This window comes from Octopus sinensis, linkage group LG20, assembly GCF_006345805.1.
Source record: "Octopus sinensis linkage group LG20, ASM634580v1, whole genome shotgun sequence".
Lineage (NCBI taxonomy): Eukaryota > Metazoa > Mollusca > Cephalopoda > Octopoda > Octopodidae > Octopus > Octopus sinensis.
Window position 1 is genome coordinate 16,691,380 of NC_043016.1, and position 15,549 is coordinate 16,706,928.

General features: G+C 39.3%; 1 protein-coding gene across 1 annotated transcript in view; it reads left to right on the plus strand.

The window, feature by feature from the left end:
* The window catches only part of LOC115222690 (serine/threonine-protein kinase MRCK alpha-like), a gene marked incomplete at its 5' end in the record, with an annotated part of 131,121 nt that overhangs the window by 29,178 nt on the left and 86,394 nt on the right, over positions 1-15,549 (plus strand). The window contains 6 exon segments of the mRNA XM_029793011.2: positions 2,212-2,374; positions 4,711-4,835; positions 6,700-6,796; positions 8,065-8,216; positions 10,982-11,082; positions 13,110-13,162. Of these exon segments, the coding sequence (XP_029648871.2) occupies positions 2,212-2,374; positions 4,711-4,835; positions 6,700-6,796; positions 8,065-8,216; positions 10,982-11,082; positions 13,110-13,162 (691 nt within the window).

Genomic DNA, 15,549 nt, shown 5'->3' on the forward strand with positions numbered 1-15,549 from the left:
CTATTAATATTGTTTGAAAAACGTTATATGATAAAATGTCAGAAGTAGCCTATAGAAAGAGGAGGGATATTTTTTAGTGAATGTAAATATAAAAAGAAAATGTTTAAATTGTCTATAATGATAGAGATTATTATATGAACTAAATGTGTGTTTTTGCCATGTTTACATCGGTATGCATGCTCTATAACCATGTTTACTAGGGGATTTTTAGAGAAAATAATGAAAAATAGTTCAGAATTACAGAGAAGATAGAATTCCTTGCCTTTGTCATAAGGTATCGAGATTGAAAGAATCAACCATTCTAAATGAAATTGTTTATTGTGGTCTTTTAGATCCCAAATTAATTTACTGAGACCTGTACTGTTATGTTTATTCCTATCCCTAAATGTTGAGTAATTGTAACAAGGAAAATACACACATCAATTTATATATATATATATATATATATCATCGTTTAATGTCTGTTTTCCATGCTAGCATGGATTGGCCGGTTTGACCGGTGTCTGGCTAGCCAGGCAGCTGCACCAGGCTCCAGTCTGATCTGGCTGTGTTTCTACAGCTGGATGCCCTTCCTAACGCCAACCACTCCACTCTGTGAGTGTAGCGGCACAAAGGCCAGAGGAGGCTGGCAACGACCACAATTGGTTGGTGCTTTTTACGTGCCACTGTGCTGGCATCGGCAAGAAACACAGAGCATCTTATGTACTGTACTTAAGATAATTACAGTACCCACCTGAAACTGCTTCTGTCTCTGAGCACAAATGTTTTGTTTTCATAAGTTTTGAATTAAAATCTTCCACCATATCTTAGTCACAATTTATGTTCTTAACACTAGCTGGATGCCCTTCCTAACGCCAATCACTCCATGAGTGTAGTGGGTGCTTTTTACGTGCCACCAGCACAGGGACCAGAGGAGGCTGGCAACAGCCATGATTGGACGGTGCTTTTTATGTGCCACCGGCACGGAAACCAGCCAAGGCGGTGCTGGCATCGGCCACGATCGGTTGGTGCTTTTTTTGTGTCACTGGTACAGGGGCCAGAGGAGGCTGGCAACGACCACGATCAGTTGGTGTTTTTTACATGCCACCGCCACTGGGGCCGGAAATGGCTGGCAAGGGCCATAATTGGTTGGTGCCTTTTACATGCCACCAGCACGGACCTAACCCTAAGCCAGTCCTGGTCCTTTGAGGGAAGAACTAATTCACTCTTGGTCGATGAAGTATTGTGATCACAGGAAGTAAGCCATCAGTTTTTGTTAACCAATGTTAAGTATTTCTGCCCCACAATAACATACATCTGCTCCAGCTGTTCGGGGTAGAGGTGGACATTGATGGTTTGACCATCCAGAAAGGATTCCTGGTGAAGCATCCTGTCATAAATCCACCAGATGCAGAGCATCCCTTTGTGTTCAAATTGCTTGGTAACTGGCTCTTACTTAACCACTGCTTATGCGCATTAAGGACTGCTGAAAAATATTTCCCTTGGGCTATTGTGGTTGATGGCTCACTGCTTATGCTTGTGACACTTTGTGAACCAACAAGAAGTGGAGCTTCACTGGAGGGGTTCTTCACTTTGTCATACATGTGTGGGATCAAAGAACTGACAGGGTCGCTTACTTTAAATGCTCGGCTGCTTTTGTGGTAACTCGATGAATTACCTTAAATCCTTGAGTATAATCCGCATTTTCTTCCCAAAATTTAAAGGTCAAAATCCCTAGTACGTACTATATACGAGGTAAAAATGGAAAATATTTTCTAAGCAATGTCCAAGTTTCTATTTGCTGTCCAGCAATGTTTATTCAGATGCATTTTGTGATGTCGGGCGTGAAAATACCTTAAGCTAAGCCTGAAAGCAATGAAATCATAAAAGAATCATCCATAACTTGCAGTAAGCAACATTTATTAAATAAAAGTATTAAGAACACAGAATAATATGTAACAAAAACAATTTGCGAACATATTTACATTCCCATATAACAGTTAAGAACATCACCATTATTGTATCACGCATGTGCGGAAGTGTTTACGCACAACTCAAGTTAGAGAAGGGGTGCGTATTATACACAAGGTTTAGGTTTTTCAATGGTACAGCCTCCTAAAAATCCCCTGCATATTATACTGAAGGGCAGACTATACTCGAAGATTTACTGTAAGTTAGTAAAACACAGCGTAACTTTCCACTCAATACAATAATTTCTTCTTACAATGGTAGGCTGAAAGCTGAACTTGAGAAAAAAGACGTCGAACACGAAGAAGCTATCACAAATCTGAAATCTGAACAGGCTTTGCGGAACCAAGAATGGGAACGTCAACTAAAGGAGAAATTTGCTGAGACTGCTGAAGAAATTGAACACTACAAAGCTGAGCAAAAAAATGTAAGTTCTAAAGATTGTTTTGATATCTGTTGTCAGTATAAATATCATCATTATTATTTAGATTCTGTTTTCCATCCTGGAATGAGTTATGCTTATGGCCTTGCTCTTTTAGCTGAATCACGACCAGAACCAGAGAGGAAGTTCCAGGTATGGAAGCAAGGTCTTAAATTGAAGGGCCTTAAAGTTAACCTGAAATCCAGCTTCCAGGTATGGAAGCACTGTCTAAAATGAAAGGGCCTTAAAGTTAACATAAAATTGAAGGGCCTTAAAGATAAACCAAAGTCTTTGTAAGTAGGAAAGCAGACAAATCACAAATCCCTTCAGGTAGATGGCTCTGATTGATCTGTAGAAACAGTCTAGGTAGAAATTTCATAAGATGTACCCAGTGTAAGTTATGGACACACAAGAGGTGCAGCAATATCAAAGGAAGGTTAATTGGGAAGATAGTGTGTGGAGGGTTCGCTGAGACTCCCTTTGGTCATGACTGACTATGGGATAGCACTTCTAAAGTTACCCTCCCAGGCACAACTCTGGGCAAGGTTGTTTATGGAAGACCAGCAGTCGCCCATGTATACTGGCGTCCCCTCTTCATGCCACCAGTGTTATCCAAGGGAAAGGCAAAGGGGCCGAACTGGAGCAATGTGAAATAGTGTCTTGCTCAAGAACACAACACACAACCCAGTCCGGGATTCGAACTCACAACCTCACAATCGTAAGCTCGACGCTCTAACCACTGAGCCATGCACCTTCACGAGGTAAAATTATGTTCACAGGTACAATTAACACTGAAGCAGCCTAGTATTTAAAGTAGGGGCCATCATGTTACACTATCTGAAGCCACCCTCCTGTCACTTGAAGGTTCACAGGTACAATTAACACTAAAGCAGCCTAGCATATAAAGTAGGGGCCATTGTGGTACACTGCCTGAAGCCACCCTCCTGTCACTGGAGGTTTCACATGTCTTATTAGGCAATGACAAAAGACCGAGACTTCTGGAGATACGCTGTGACTGCAAAGACTCAACAAATAACATGAGTTCATGGCTGTTTCCTGCACCAGCTTCACATAGCAGCCCCAGCCCATCCAAAGTACCTTGGATCGCAGGACGGCCTGGTGTGCTTACCTTGGATCGTAGGGTGACCTGCTGTGCTTGAGACCTATTGAGTCAAGTATGTCAACATCAAATAAAAATGAAATGGAAATTGTAGTTGGGATACCTGTGCCAGTGGCACATAAAAAGCACCATCCGAACAGTAGCTGGTCGATTTGCTCGACTAAAGGCGGTGCTCCAGCATGGCAGCAGTCAAATGACTAAAACAAACGAAGAGACGAAGTCTGGTGCCCCGAGGAGCAGCTTCATATGGTACCAGGACTCTTTGCAGATTACAGGTTACTATCAGTTAGATTATCAAGACACTGCTTGGAGGATTCCCCAACAGAGGTTTTTGTCGTCAGATCTCTGATTAAGCCTGTCTCTCTCTCTCATTGCGACACTGCTTGGTGGCTCCCTAAAATGAGCTGAGTAAATACTGACAAATGGTTCATGCCCCTATATTTGACCTGGCCTAAGAATTCACTGCCACCTTTGTCAAATCAGTGGTGTGTGATATGGAACTAGCTTCCCAACCATATAGTTCTGGGTTCAGCCCCATTGTGTGCCACCTTGGGTAAGGGTCTTCTGTTATAGCACTTGGGTTGACCAACAACATGTCTGTGTGTTTGGTAGACAGACACTGAAGGGCAGTGGCAAGCTGGCAGAAATTCTGCCCAGGTCGACTTTGCCTTTCATCCTTTCGGGGTCAATAAATTAAGTACCAGTTATGCACTGGGGTCGATATAATCAACTTAATCCCTTTGTCTGTCCTTATTTAGCCCTTGTGAGCAATAAAGAAATAAGAAATGTTAGCACACCGAATACTTAGTGGTGTGTCATCTGCCATTACGTTCTGGGTTCAAATTCCATTGAGGTCGACTTTGCCTTTCATCCTTTCGGGGTCGATAAATTAAGTACCAGTTATGCGCTGGAGTCAGTGTAATCGACTAAATCCTTTTGTCTGTCCTTGTTTGTCCCCTCTATGTTTAGCCCCTTGTGGGCAATAAAGAAATAAGAAACTGAAAGCAGACTGTTGTGTGTGTACACGTTTGTGTTCGTCCTTCACTGGTTTGACAACTGGTGCTGGTGTGTTTATATCGCCATAGCAGTTAAGTACCCTAGCATGATCAAAGTCTAATGAGTAAAACACAGGAGGCAGGAGATAATAATTAAGACCCTTTGAAATCTGTTCCTTTGTGATATTGTTTTGAATGCTAAAAGCAATTTTTAATTATTTTTTCAGCAACAAAAATTATTTGCTTTCCTAATGAAAGAAAAATCACAGCTGGAACAAGAATTTAATGATATGTACGACAAGAGGGAATCCGTAGCACAATGGGAAGCCCAGATATCTGAAATCATTAAATGGTGAGTAATTGTCTTTCTTAACTGGTTTTGTGTTTTAAATTTATGAACATATCTAACCTTGTGGCCTATGCCAGGGGTGTAACCAGTCCACTTATGTGTACCTTTCCTTCATTGGACACTAAACTCTGCTTGTGAAGACCTGTTGAGGCAACTGAAATTGAAATCAAATTCGAAGAGGTAGACCCAGGAAGACTGGGGATGAAGTGGTGAAGCATGACCTTCGAACATTAGGCCTCACCAAGGAAATGACTAGTGACGGAGACCTTTGAAAATATGCTGTGCTTGAGAAGACCCTGCAAGCCAAATGAGACCATAACCCTTGGCCTAATCCAGGGGTGTAACCAGCCCACTTACGTATACTTTTCCTTCATTGGACACTAAACTCTGCTTGCGAAGACCTGTTGAAGCAAGTGAAATTGAAATCAAATTTAATGACTGGCATCCGTGCTTGTGGAGTGCTAAGAGTACTATACGAGCGAGATCGTTGCCAGAGCAACAAGCTGGCTTCCGTGCCGATGGCATGTAAAAGAAACACTATTCAAGCTCGATCATTACCTACGTCACCTTACTGGCACTTGTGCCGGTGGCACGTGAAAAAACATTCGAGCGAGGTCGTTACCAGTGCTGCTGGACTGGCTCCTGTGCAGGTGGCACAAAAAAAGCACCATTTGAATGTGGCTGTTGCCAGTACCGCCTGACTGGCCCTTATGTCGGTGGCACGTAAAAGCACGTCGTATATATGTATATATTGGATGTGGCATGCAAGAGAGACGTTTGCGCTGGTATGGTCATATACTACTGATGGATGAGGTGAGATGTGTGAAGAAGTGCCACTCCCAAATAGTGGAAGGAATCCGGGGTATAGGTAGAAGTTATTTCATGTTGAAGTTGTCGTATTTTGGTAATTTCAACCAATGAATGACGTGTATTCAGCTGACTAAAATTACTGCTGTTCTTTGTCAACAACTTCTGGCACTGTATATTTCGTTTGTCACTGTTATTTATGACATACTTCACATATGTTACGTTTGTATGAATAAACGAGTGTATCTGAAGCATGTTTACTTCATGGCACCACCATAATCGTTTGTGCATTTCTACTGCTTTTAGTTTTTTTTTTCCTATTTTTCAGCTATTTTCGGAAAGACTTTTTTGCCACCCCTACCCCTCCAATGTCTTCTTTTTTTTAATTTTTTTTCTGTAATTCTAACCCTAACTCAAACCCTAACCCTAAATCTAAACCCATAAACCTAACCCTGGCCCTAAAACCCTAACTCTAGCCCTAAAACTCTAACCCTAAAAACTTAAAGCTAAAACCAGTACAAACGCACAAACGATGTCAGTAATAAAAATGCATCTCCGGAAGTTGTTGACAAACAACGGCAGTAATTTTATTCAGCTGAATACACGTCATTGATTGGTTCAAATTACTGAAATATAACAACTTTAACATGAAATAACTTCTAAAAGACAAAACTTTGTCAAAAACTTTAAGAGTAAAGGATGTTTTATATGACACATTCTACCAGTGTCCAAAGTTTCAAAGCACTTAGTTGCAAAATATTAATTTCTCCATCTGCCGTTCAAAGGGAAAAGATTGCTGCAGTAATCCAGCATGGCCACAGTCATATGATTTCAACAAGCAAAAGCGAAAAAGATAAGTGGTCTTGTCTTTGATTAAAAACTTCCAAGGTGGGTGCCCCAGCATGGCCACAATTGAAATGAGTAAAACATTTAAAATTGCTTGAAATTTATTCAAATACCTCTGCTATAAATTTCAGTTGCGCTAACATTATTCTCCATTTTTAATTAAATAGAAATGATGTTTAACATCTTGATCTTTTATTATTTTTCTACAACATAGGGTTAGTGAAGAAAAGGACGCTCGTGGATATTTACAGGCTTTGGCTACCAAGATGACCGAGGAGTTAGAGAATTTGAAAGTGATGGGCGAGGATTCTGTAAGTTACACAATAATTTCTATAGTTTGTCCAGAAAGTAATGGGTTAACCCCTTAATGGATCAATTATTTTGACATGGCGTTTCATTTCAGAGCATATTTATTTCTTTTCTTTTTTAATTATACACACCGTGTTAATTACAAAAAATAGGTTTTTTTTTTTATTATAAAAATTAAAATGTACTTTTACTCATTTGGATTTAAACGAGTTTACTCGGACATTGAAAAAATACATACAACTTAACGTTCTTCTTTTTTCTAAGATGTATTGCTTTTAAATGGAAGGAAAATTTTTAAAAAATGAGACAGTTTATTTAGAATGTTGTTACAGCCATCTCTTTCAGTCTGGAATAACAAAAAGTGGAAGGTCAGCGTGACTTCGCCCCCAACCCACCCTTTTAAAAAATTTTTTTGTTTTTTGACAAAAAACCCCATTTTTGGCTACAGAGAAAATGAATCTGCAAAAGAAAATTGGCAAAAATCAACATTTCTAAATTACCACCCCCACCCCTATTTCCTTCATTTTAAACTTTTTTCAGAATTTTTTTTCTCAAAATGTGGAAAAATACAGACATTATGATTTGGACAAAAATTTCAAAACACTTCTGTACTTACTGTTAAGGTTTTAGGGTTAGGGTTAAGGATAGGGTTTTAGGGTTATGGTTATGGTTTTAGGGTTAAGATTAGGGTTAGGGTTTTAGAGTTAGTTTTGGGGGAAAAGGTTAAAATTGAAGAAGTTGGTGGGGAAATTTTCACAATGCTGATTTTTGGCAATTTTCTGGAACCTCCGTATCTGAAAATGGGGATTTTTGGCAAAAATAAATTCTAAAAATAAACACATTTGGGAGAAAATAGGGGTGGGGGTGACAGACAGAAGTCTTTCCTTAGTTATTGGGTGTGTTCAAAGTTTTGTTACAGCCATCTTGTTCATAGATTTCAAGTCTCATATGCAAACTAGTTAGCTGTGACAAGCAGTGTTTAGTAAGGTGTGTTCATAGAGCTATTACAGCTGCCTTCTTCAGGCTGGAATAACAAAAAGTGGCAGGTCAGCTTATTTATTAGTAACAGTGTGTGTTCAAAGTGTTGTTACAGTCATCTCTAACAAAAAGTGGTAGGTCATCTTATTTGATATATAGTAATTATATACGAAAATTACAATTATAACAGTCTCTAGACTTCTGGCATGCACCTTGTTCGTTCAAATATTATTGAGAAAATGTTTATATATATTGCATAAGTAAAGATGATTTTAAATATATTTGTTTCCAGGGCCGGAATCGTTGGCGCAACAGAAGATCTCAACGACTTGACAAGATGGAGATTTTGAATCTGCAGTCGAGTTTACAAAATGAGATTCAAGCAAAGCAGCAAATTAGTGAAGAATTAACGAAATCAAAGGCAAATCAAGTGGCAACGGAAAAGTATGTATCACTGTTCTTTCTTTTTCAAAGGGCCTTCGTCCTGCATTTCGTTTCTCTTCTATCCAGCGCATTTCCTTTCACAAACACTACTCACACCACGTCGCTCCCAGCTGCACTCTTGTTTCTTTACTACACACAGAGGGGACAAACAAGGACAGACAAATGGATTAAGTTGATTACATCAGCCCCAGTGCATAACTGGTACTTAATTTATAGACCCCCGAAAGGATGAAAGGAAAAGTCGACCTTGGTGGAATTTGAACTCAAAACGTAGCGGCAGACGAACTACCGCTAAGCATTTCGCTCCGTGTATTAACGTTTCTTATTTCTTTATTGCCCACAAAGGGCTACAAACAGAGGGGACAAACAAGGACAGACAAAGGGATTGAGTCTATTATATCGACCTCAATGCGTAAGTGGTACTTATTTAATTGACCCCTGAAAGGATGAAAAGCAAAGTCGACCTCAGCGGAATTTGATCTCAGAACGTAACGGCAGACGAAATACCACTAAGTCTTTTGTGAAGGAATAGATGTGTCCATAAGAGAAATGCCAAGGGATTGTTTATTCATTATTAAAGCTTTACCTGAAATAAGTGCTTGTATTTGCGAGGAACCGAGGGTATCAGATGTAATGGAAAGCTTTCTTGCACAACAATCAAAAATCTCAAAGAGGTAATTACACCAACACATAACACCTCCAATCATATAAGCACCCTCCACACAATCCACATCTCACCATTCTTTGAAATGACTAAATATGAACTACCATTGGAACTTATACACCATATACAAAAAACTTTTTTTACCACTTCTATACATCATTTTTCTCAAATAAAGGCACTACAGTATCTTTATACATCTTATTTCTACTTTCATTCTATTATTTCCCTCTATTCCACAATAATTCAAACTCATTTTCTCACACCATCTCTGATGAAGGGACATTCATAATATTCCAGAAACAGCTGTAAAGCTATTTCATTATAAATGTCCTGAAAACTCATCACAACTTTCAATTTGTTATCTCATTCTATCTAATGTGTACACGCACGCATGCGCACGCACGCATGCGCACGCACGCACGCACGCACACACACACACACACACACACACACACGTGGAGGCACGTAGTTTAGTGGTTAGGGTGTTAGCATCATGATCGTAAGATTGTGGTTTCGATTCCTGGACCAGATGACACGTTGTGTTCTTAAGCAAAACACTTCATTTCACGTTGTCCAGTCCACTCAGCTGGCAAAAATGAGTAGCGCTGCGATGGACTGGCGTCCCGACCAGATGGGGAACACATACGCCATTGAAACTGGGCCCATGAGCCTGTCTAGGCTTTAAAAGGGTGCAATTATTTATTTATTATATATATATATAAAATTACAAACATTTTTATAATTAGGGTTCAGCAAAATTTGCTTCACCACATACCAAAATTTAGAAATAGCAGTTAAATACTATTCTGCTACCATAAGATATCTCCCAGACACCAATATCCTACAACTCATGCAGGCAAAGAGAAAAATATAAGGAATCCACCCAGCTTTGATAAACTATTGTTTTATTCTATTACTTGTTTCAATCATTTGACTGCAGCCATGCTGGAGCACCGCCTTTAGTCAAACAAATCAATCCCAGGTCTTATTCTATCGGTCTCTTTTGCCAAAACCGCTAAGTTACGGGGACGTGAACACACCTGCATCAGTTGTCAAGCGATGTTGGGGGACACAAACACACACACACACACACACACACATACGACGGGCTTCTTTCAGTTTCCGACTACCAAATCCACTCACAAGATATTCATTCGGTCAAGCACCATTGAATAGTCTAATATCCAAAAACCAATAGTTCCGAATTCATATAGACAAGTAAGATTGTGGTTTCGATTCCTGGACCAGATGACGTGCTGTGTTCTTGAGCAAAACACTTCATTTCACGTTGCTCCAGTCCACTCAGCTGGTAAAAAATTAGTAACGCCGCGATAGACTGGCGTCCCATCCAGATGGGGAACACATACGCCATTGAAACCACGTGTGTTAAGAGTAATTCCGCAGAAACTGCAGTTTACTATCAGGGAAAGAATAATATTATCAATAATAATAAAGGGTAAAATTAATTAATCAATTTATAATTACTAATTTTACCAATTAGGTCAGTATGTTAAAAGAACCATTATCGTTAAACTTATACAAAATTTTTTATAATTATAAGCATAATTATAATTAGGGTTTAGCAAAATTGCTTCACCACACAATGAAATTTAGAAATAGCAGTTAAATATTATTCTACTACCATAAGATATCTCTCAAAAAATACCAAAGCAATAATAACACCGATGCATAAAGCCTCCAGTCATATAAACACCCTCCATGCAATCCCTAACTGACCATGGGATTGCACCTAGAAAGTTACCCTCCCAGGGGCACAAGTCCGGGCAAGGTTGTTTATGGAAGGCCAGCAGTCGCCCACTCCATGCCACCAATGTTATCCAAGGGAAAGGCAAAGGGGCCAAACTAGAGCTTAGCACCAGTGATATTCTACAGCTGAGTTAACATAATTCCTCATCTTTCTTAAATAAAGAACTGAATAATATGATGATAATAATATTAATATTAATAATAATAATAATAACATCGAAAAATACCTTAGGAATGAGAACTCTTCCTCATTTCTTAAATATAAAAAACTGTATTACTATTTCGTTACAAATGTGTGTGTATATATTAAATTTCTCTTTTGTTATTCATCTAGCAAACTTCAGGAATATGAAACTGAACTTCGGAAATTAAGAGAAGAATTAAAACAGATGAAAGATTACAGGCTTTTAACTGGAGAAAAACCTGAGTCCAAAAGTACGTATTTTATATCTGTATCTATATATTTATATATGTAGATATATATTTTTCCCTCCCCGCTCCTGCAGCTTGATCCTCTCCTCCCATATTAATTGTATGATTACTATCTTGTCCACTCATCACCATATACCATAAATCCTCGAATATAGTCTGCCCTTGAGTATAATATGCAGGGGATTTTTAGGGGCTGTACTTCTGAAAAACCTAAACCTTGTGTATAATACGCACCCCTTCTCTAACTTGAATCAAAGAGGTCTATATAACGTCCTTGGTTTGTAAAAATGTATACGGTAACGTCCTTTATTATTGCCTTATTTATCTTTGGTATCTGTTTAATTTCATCTCTATTTCTTCTCCATAACCTGACATTTTCCTCAACATCAAATTTTCTTCCGGCAGCCCTATTACCATGCTCTTCAACATGTGATATAACTTCAAGTTTAAACATAGCTGAATAAGATCTATGAGGCATTTTATGGGCATGTAATGTATAAAATGTTTTATTGGAGATCAATGTACAGGTTTAAGTCCTGCTTATAAACAAAACCCTAGTAAAGACCCACAGTAGTTCAAACTTTTAATACTGGTATTTAATTAAGTATCGTTTGCCATGGTAATGATGCAACCTGCCAATACAAACAGCAGGAGGTACTATTTAGCACTAAACTATTAAGCACAATAATGGTGATGTTCTTAACTGTTATATGGGAATGTAAATATGTTTGCAAATTGTTTTTGTTACATATTATTCTGTTTTCTGAATATTTTTATTTTAATAAATGTTGCTTACTGCAAGTTATGGATGATTCTTTTATGACTTCATTGCTTTCAGGCTTAGCTTAAGGTATTTTCACGCCCGACATCACAAAATGCATCTGAATAAACATTGCTGGACAGCAAACAAAGACTCTGACTTTGCTTAGAAAATATTTTTCATTTTTAACCTCATATATAGTACGTATTAGGGATTTTGACCTTTAAATTTTGGAGAAAATATGCGGATTGTACTTGAGGATTTACGGTACTGGTATTTCACCCGGCACAACAACCCTCTACCCCTTCAATTTCATGTCTTTTCTATTTATGTACCCCGGGTAGTTATCATTGTATGTACATTCATATCTTTGTGCTTTTAGAGTATGCCCTGGTATATCATCATTTTTTTTTTGCCCTCATTTTCTCTTTGTCTTGTCGCCCAGCTCACCAATAACAAAGTTGACCTTGGCAGAATTTGAACTCAGAATGTAATAGCAGACGAAATACTGCTAAGCATTTTGCCTGGCGTGCTGAGTTCAATTTCCGTCGAGGTCGACTTTGCCTTTCTTCTTTTCAGGGTCGATTAAATAAGTACCAGTTATGCACTGAGGTCGATGTAATTGACTTAATCCCTTTGTCTGTCCTTGTTTGTCCACTCTATGTTTAGCCCCTTGTGGTGAAATGCTTAGTAGTATTTCGTCTGCCGTTACGTTCTGAGTTCAAATTCTGCCAAGGTCTACTTTGCCTTTCATCCTTTCGGGGTCGATAAATTTTAAAAAAAATTTTTTTTTTTCCCGCCTTTAACCCTCCAACATGGAATATAGGCCACTTATAGTTGAATTCCATGTCACATAATTTTTCGATTCTGTACTTATACTCTGCCATGAATGTCCCCTTTTCTCTAGTTCCTTTTGTGTTGATCTCTGCCACGAGTTCTTAGGCCTAACTCTCCTTCTATATCCAACCGGTTTCCACTTTAAAGCACTTTTCACTACATTTGGTGTATCTTTTCTAATTGTGCTACCAATCCACTTCCACTTTTTCTTAAATATTTGCTCCCTAATCGAAACTTGATTTGTTCTTTGCCATCGCTCCATATTGCTTATGTTTTGGGGCCATCTAATTTTAAGTATTCCTATTTTGTTCTTGATTGAAATTACACTTGCACTCCATACTTTTTTTAACAGGTGAAAAGCGGTCCTTGCCTTACTTATTCTTGTCTTAAATGCAAAATATTAATTGTTGAATATATTTCCTTCTGTTTTCAGTTACAAACTTTCAAGAACACCCACCACAGATGTTCTATTCAGTACAGTTTGAAGTAAGTTTAAAATATTCGTACTTTCCGGAGTTCTTTCGAAAACTAGGGCTCCTCGTTGTCATCCAAGGAGGGAAGATCATATATATCATTATCATCATCATTTAATGTCTAATTTTCATGCTAAAATGGGTTGGACGGTTTGACTGGGGACTGGTGAACCAGATGGCTGCAGTAGGTCCACTCTGATCTGGCAGAGTTTCTACAGCTAGATGCCATTCCTAACACCAACCACTCCTATAGTATAGTTGGTGAATTTACACACCACCAGGACGAGGGCCAGTCAGGGGGTACTGGGAATGGCGATGCTCAAATGGTGTCTTTTATGTGCCACCTGCAAAGGAGTCAGTCTGGTGGATATGTATATATATATATTTTGTTTCAGCTCAGAGCTGTGACCATGCTGATGCACTGCTGTTTTGTGCTACACTATTATTCCTAAGAGCCTCCTCTAATATGTGGCACTTGGTGAAGAATGGAGTCTGATATAGCTACCCTCATTTGCACCTCTTGCCGTGAGGTAGGTTCATCTGGGACTCTCGACAGGAAGATGTTCAGCTTTGATTTAAAAACCCCTAAATCTACTTTGTGCAAGTTCCTCAGACTCTTTGGGAGAATATTAAAAAGCTGTGGGCCCTTGATTTCTACCAACGAGGTATAGAAAATCTTGTTGAACGCCGGGAAGAAGTTGTAAACAACAAGGGTGAATACATTATTGATGAATTCTTATTTTTTATTAAACCTTTTAAAAAACTTAAATTTCAAAAAAACGGCGGGAACTTAGTTGCCAACCCAATATTAGCATTATAATTGCCTCTGCTAACAAAAGCGGGACAAGGTGTTGGTGCACCTGTCTCTTAGTGTAGGAAAAGAAAAGATGGCAGGTTAGCTTATTAAATATTTAGTCGTTGGCACTGCATATATATATATATATATATATATATATAAAAATGTCTGCAACTCTCCCATGAAAAGGAAAGAGCAGACAAAGAAGCCTGGGCTATAGACAACATAAAATCTAACCCCAGAGCTTTCTACAGGTATGCCAAAGAAACAGCTACGGTGCACTGTAGAATAGGGCCACTCCTCGAAAAGGATGGCACACTACAGGAAAACCAATGAGGGTAAGTGAAATACTGAATGAGCAATTCAAGAGTGTTTTCACTCCACCCCTTGGGCATCTCCAAATCACCAATCCAACTGACTTTTTTACCACTGCAGATATAAAATCAGAGGCGGCGACGATAGATTACATCGATATAAGGAAGACGATGTAATCAAGGCTATAGATGAAATGAAAACAGACTCAGCTACTGGCCCCGATGGATTCCCGGCAATCCTCCTAAAAGCATGTAAGAGAGTCCTAGCAAGACCACTGCAGTTCCTCTTTCAGAGCTTCCTTGCAGCTGGCAAACTCCCAAGAAAACTGAAGGAAGGTAAAATATGCCCCATTCATAAAGGAGGTAGCAGAGCGGAAGCCAAGAACTATAGACCTATCTCTCTGACCTCACGCATCAGCAAGGTCATGGAACGAATAGTCAGAAGGAAACTAATCACCTTCCTTGAAGAAAATGACTTGCTGCCTGACACCCAACATGGTTTCCGACCAGGGAGAAGCTGTTTAACTCAGCTCCTACAACACTATGACTGGGTGCTGAAACGGATGCTCAACCACTCAAATGTGGAAGTGATATATCTCGACTTTGCAAAGGCCTTTGATAAAGTCGATCATGGAATGATATGTCACAAACTGCGTGATCTCAACATAGTTGGAAAACTGGGAGAATGGCTTCATGACTTTCTGAAAGATAGAAGTCAGGTGGTAGTGGCCAATGGGCACTGTTCTGGGACCACTACTGTTCATAATGGCCCTCTCAGAGATGCCCTCAGCCACGCAGAGAGCCACGATCACAAGTTATGCAGATGATACAAAAGTTTCACAGGCAATACAGAACCCTGAGGACACTAAACACCTGCAATGTGAGCTAGACAAAATATACAAGTGGGCTGAAAAGAATAGCATGCAGTTCAATGCTGAAAAGTTTCAAGCTCTATACTATCAGCATGCAAAACTAAATGCAATACCCAATGAATACACTGGACCCGGAGGAATAGCAATCCCAGAGGCACAATCAGTGCGTGACCTAGGTATTTACATGAGTGATGACGCGACCTTTCCTGTACATGTTGCTAAATTGGCAATGAAATGTAGACGACTGGCCGGATGGATCCTCAGAACCTTTAGAACAAGAGAACAAGAAACCATGATGGTCCTCTGGAGGACGCTTGTCCTAAGCCACTTTGACTACTGCTCTCAGTTATGGTCACCATCCAGTGTCAAGTTGATCACAGAGCTCGAGGCGATCCAACGTAGCTACACGAAGAAGATA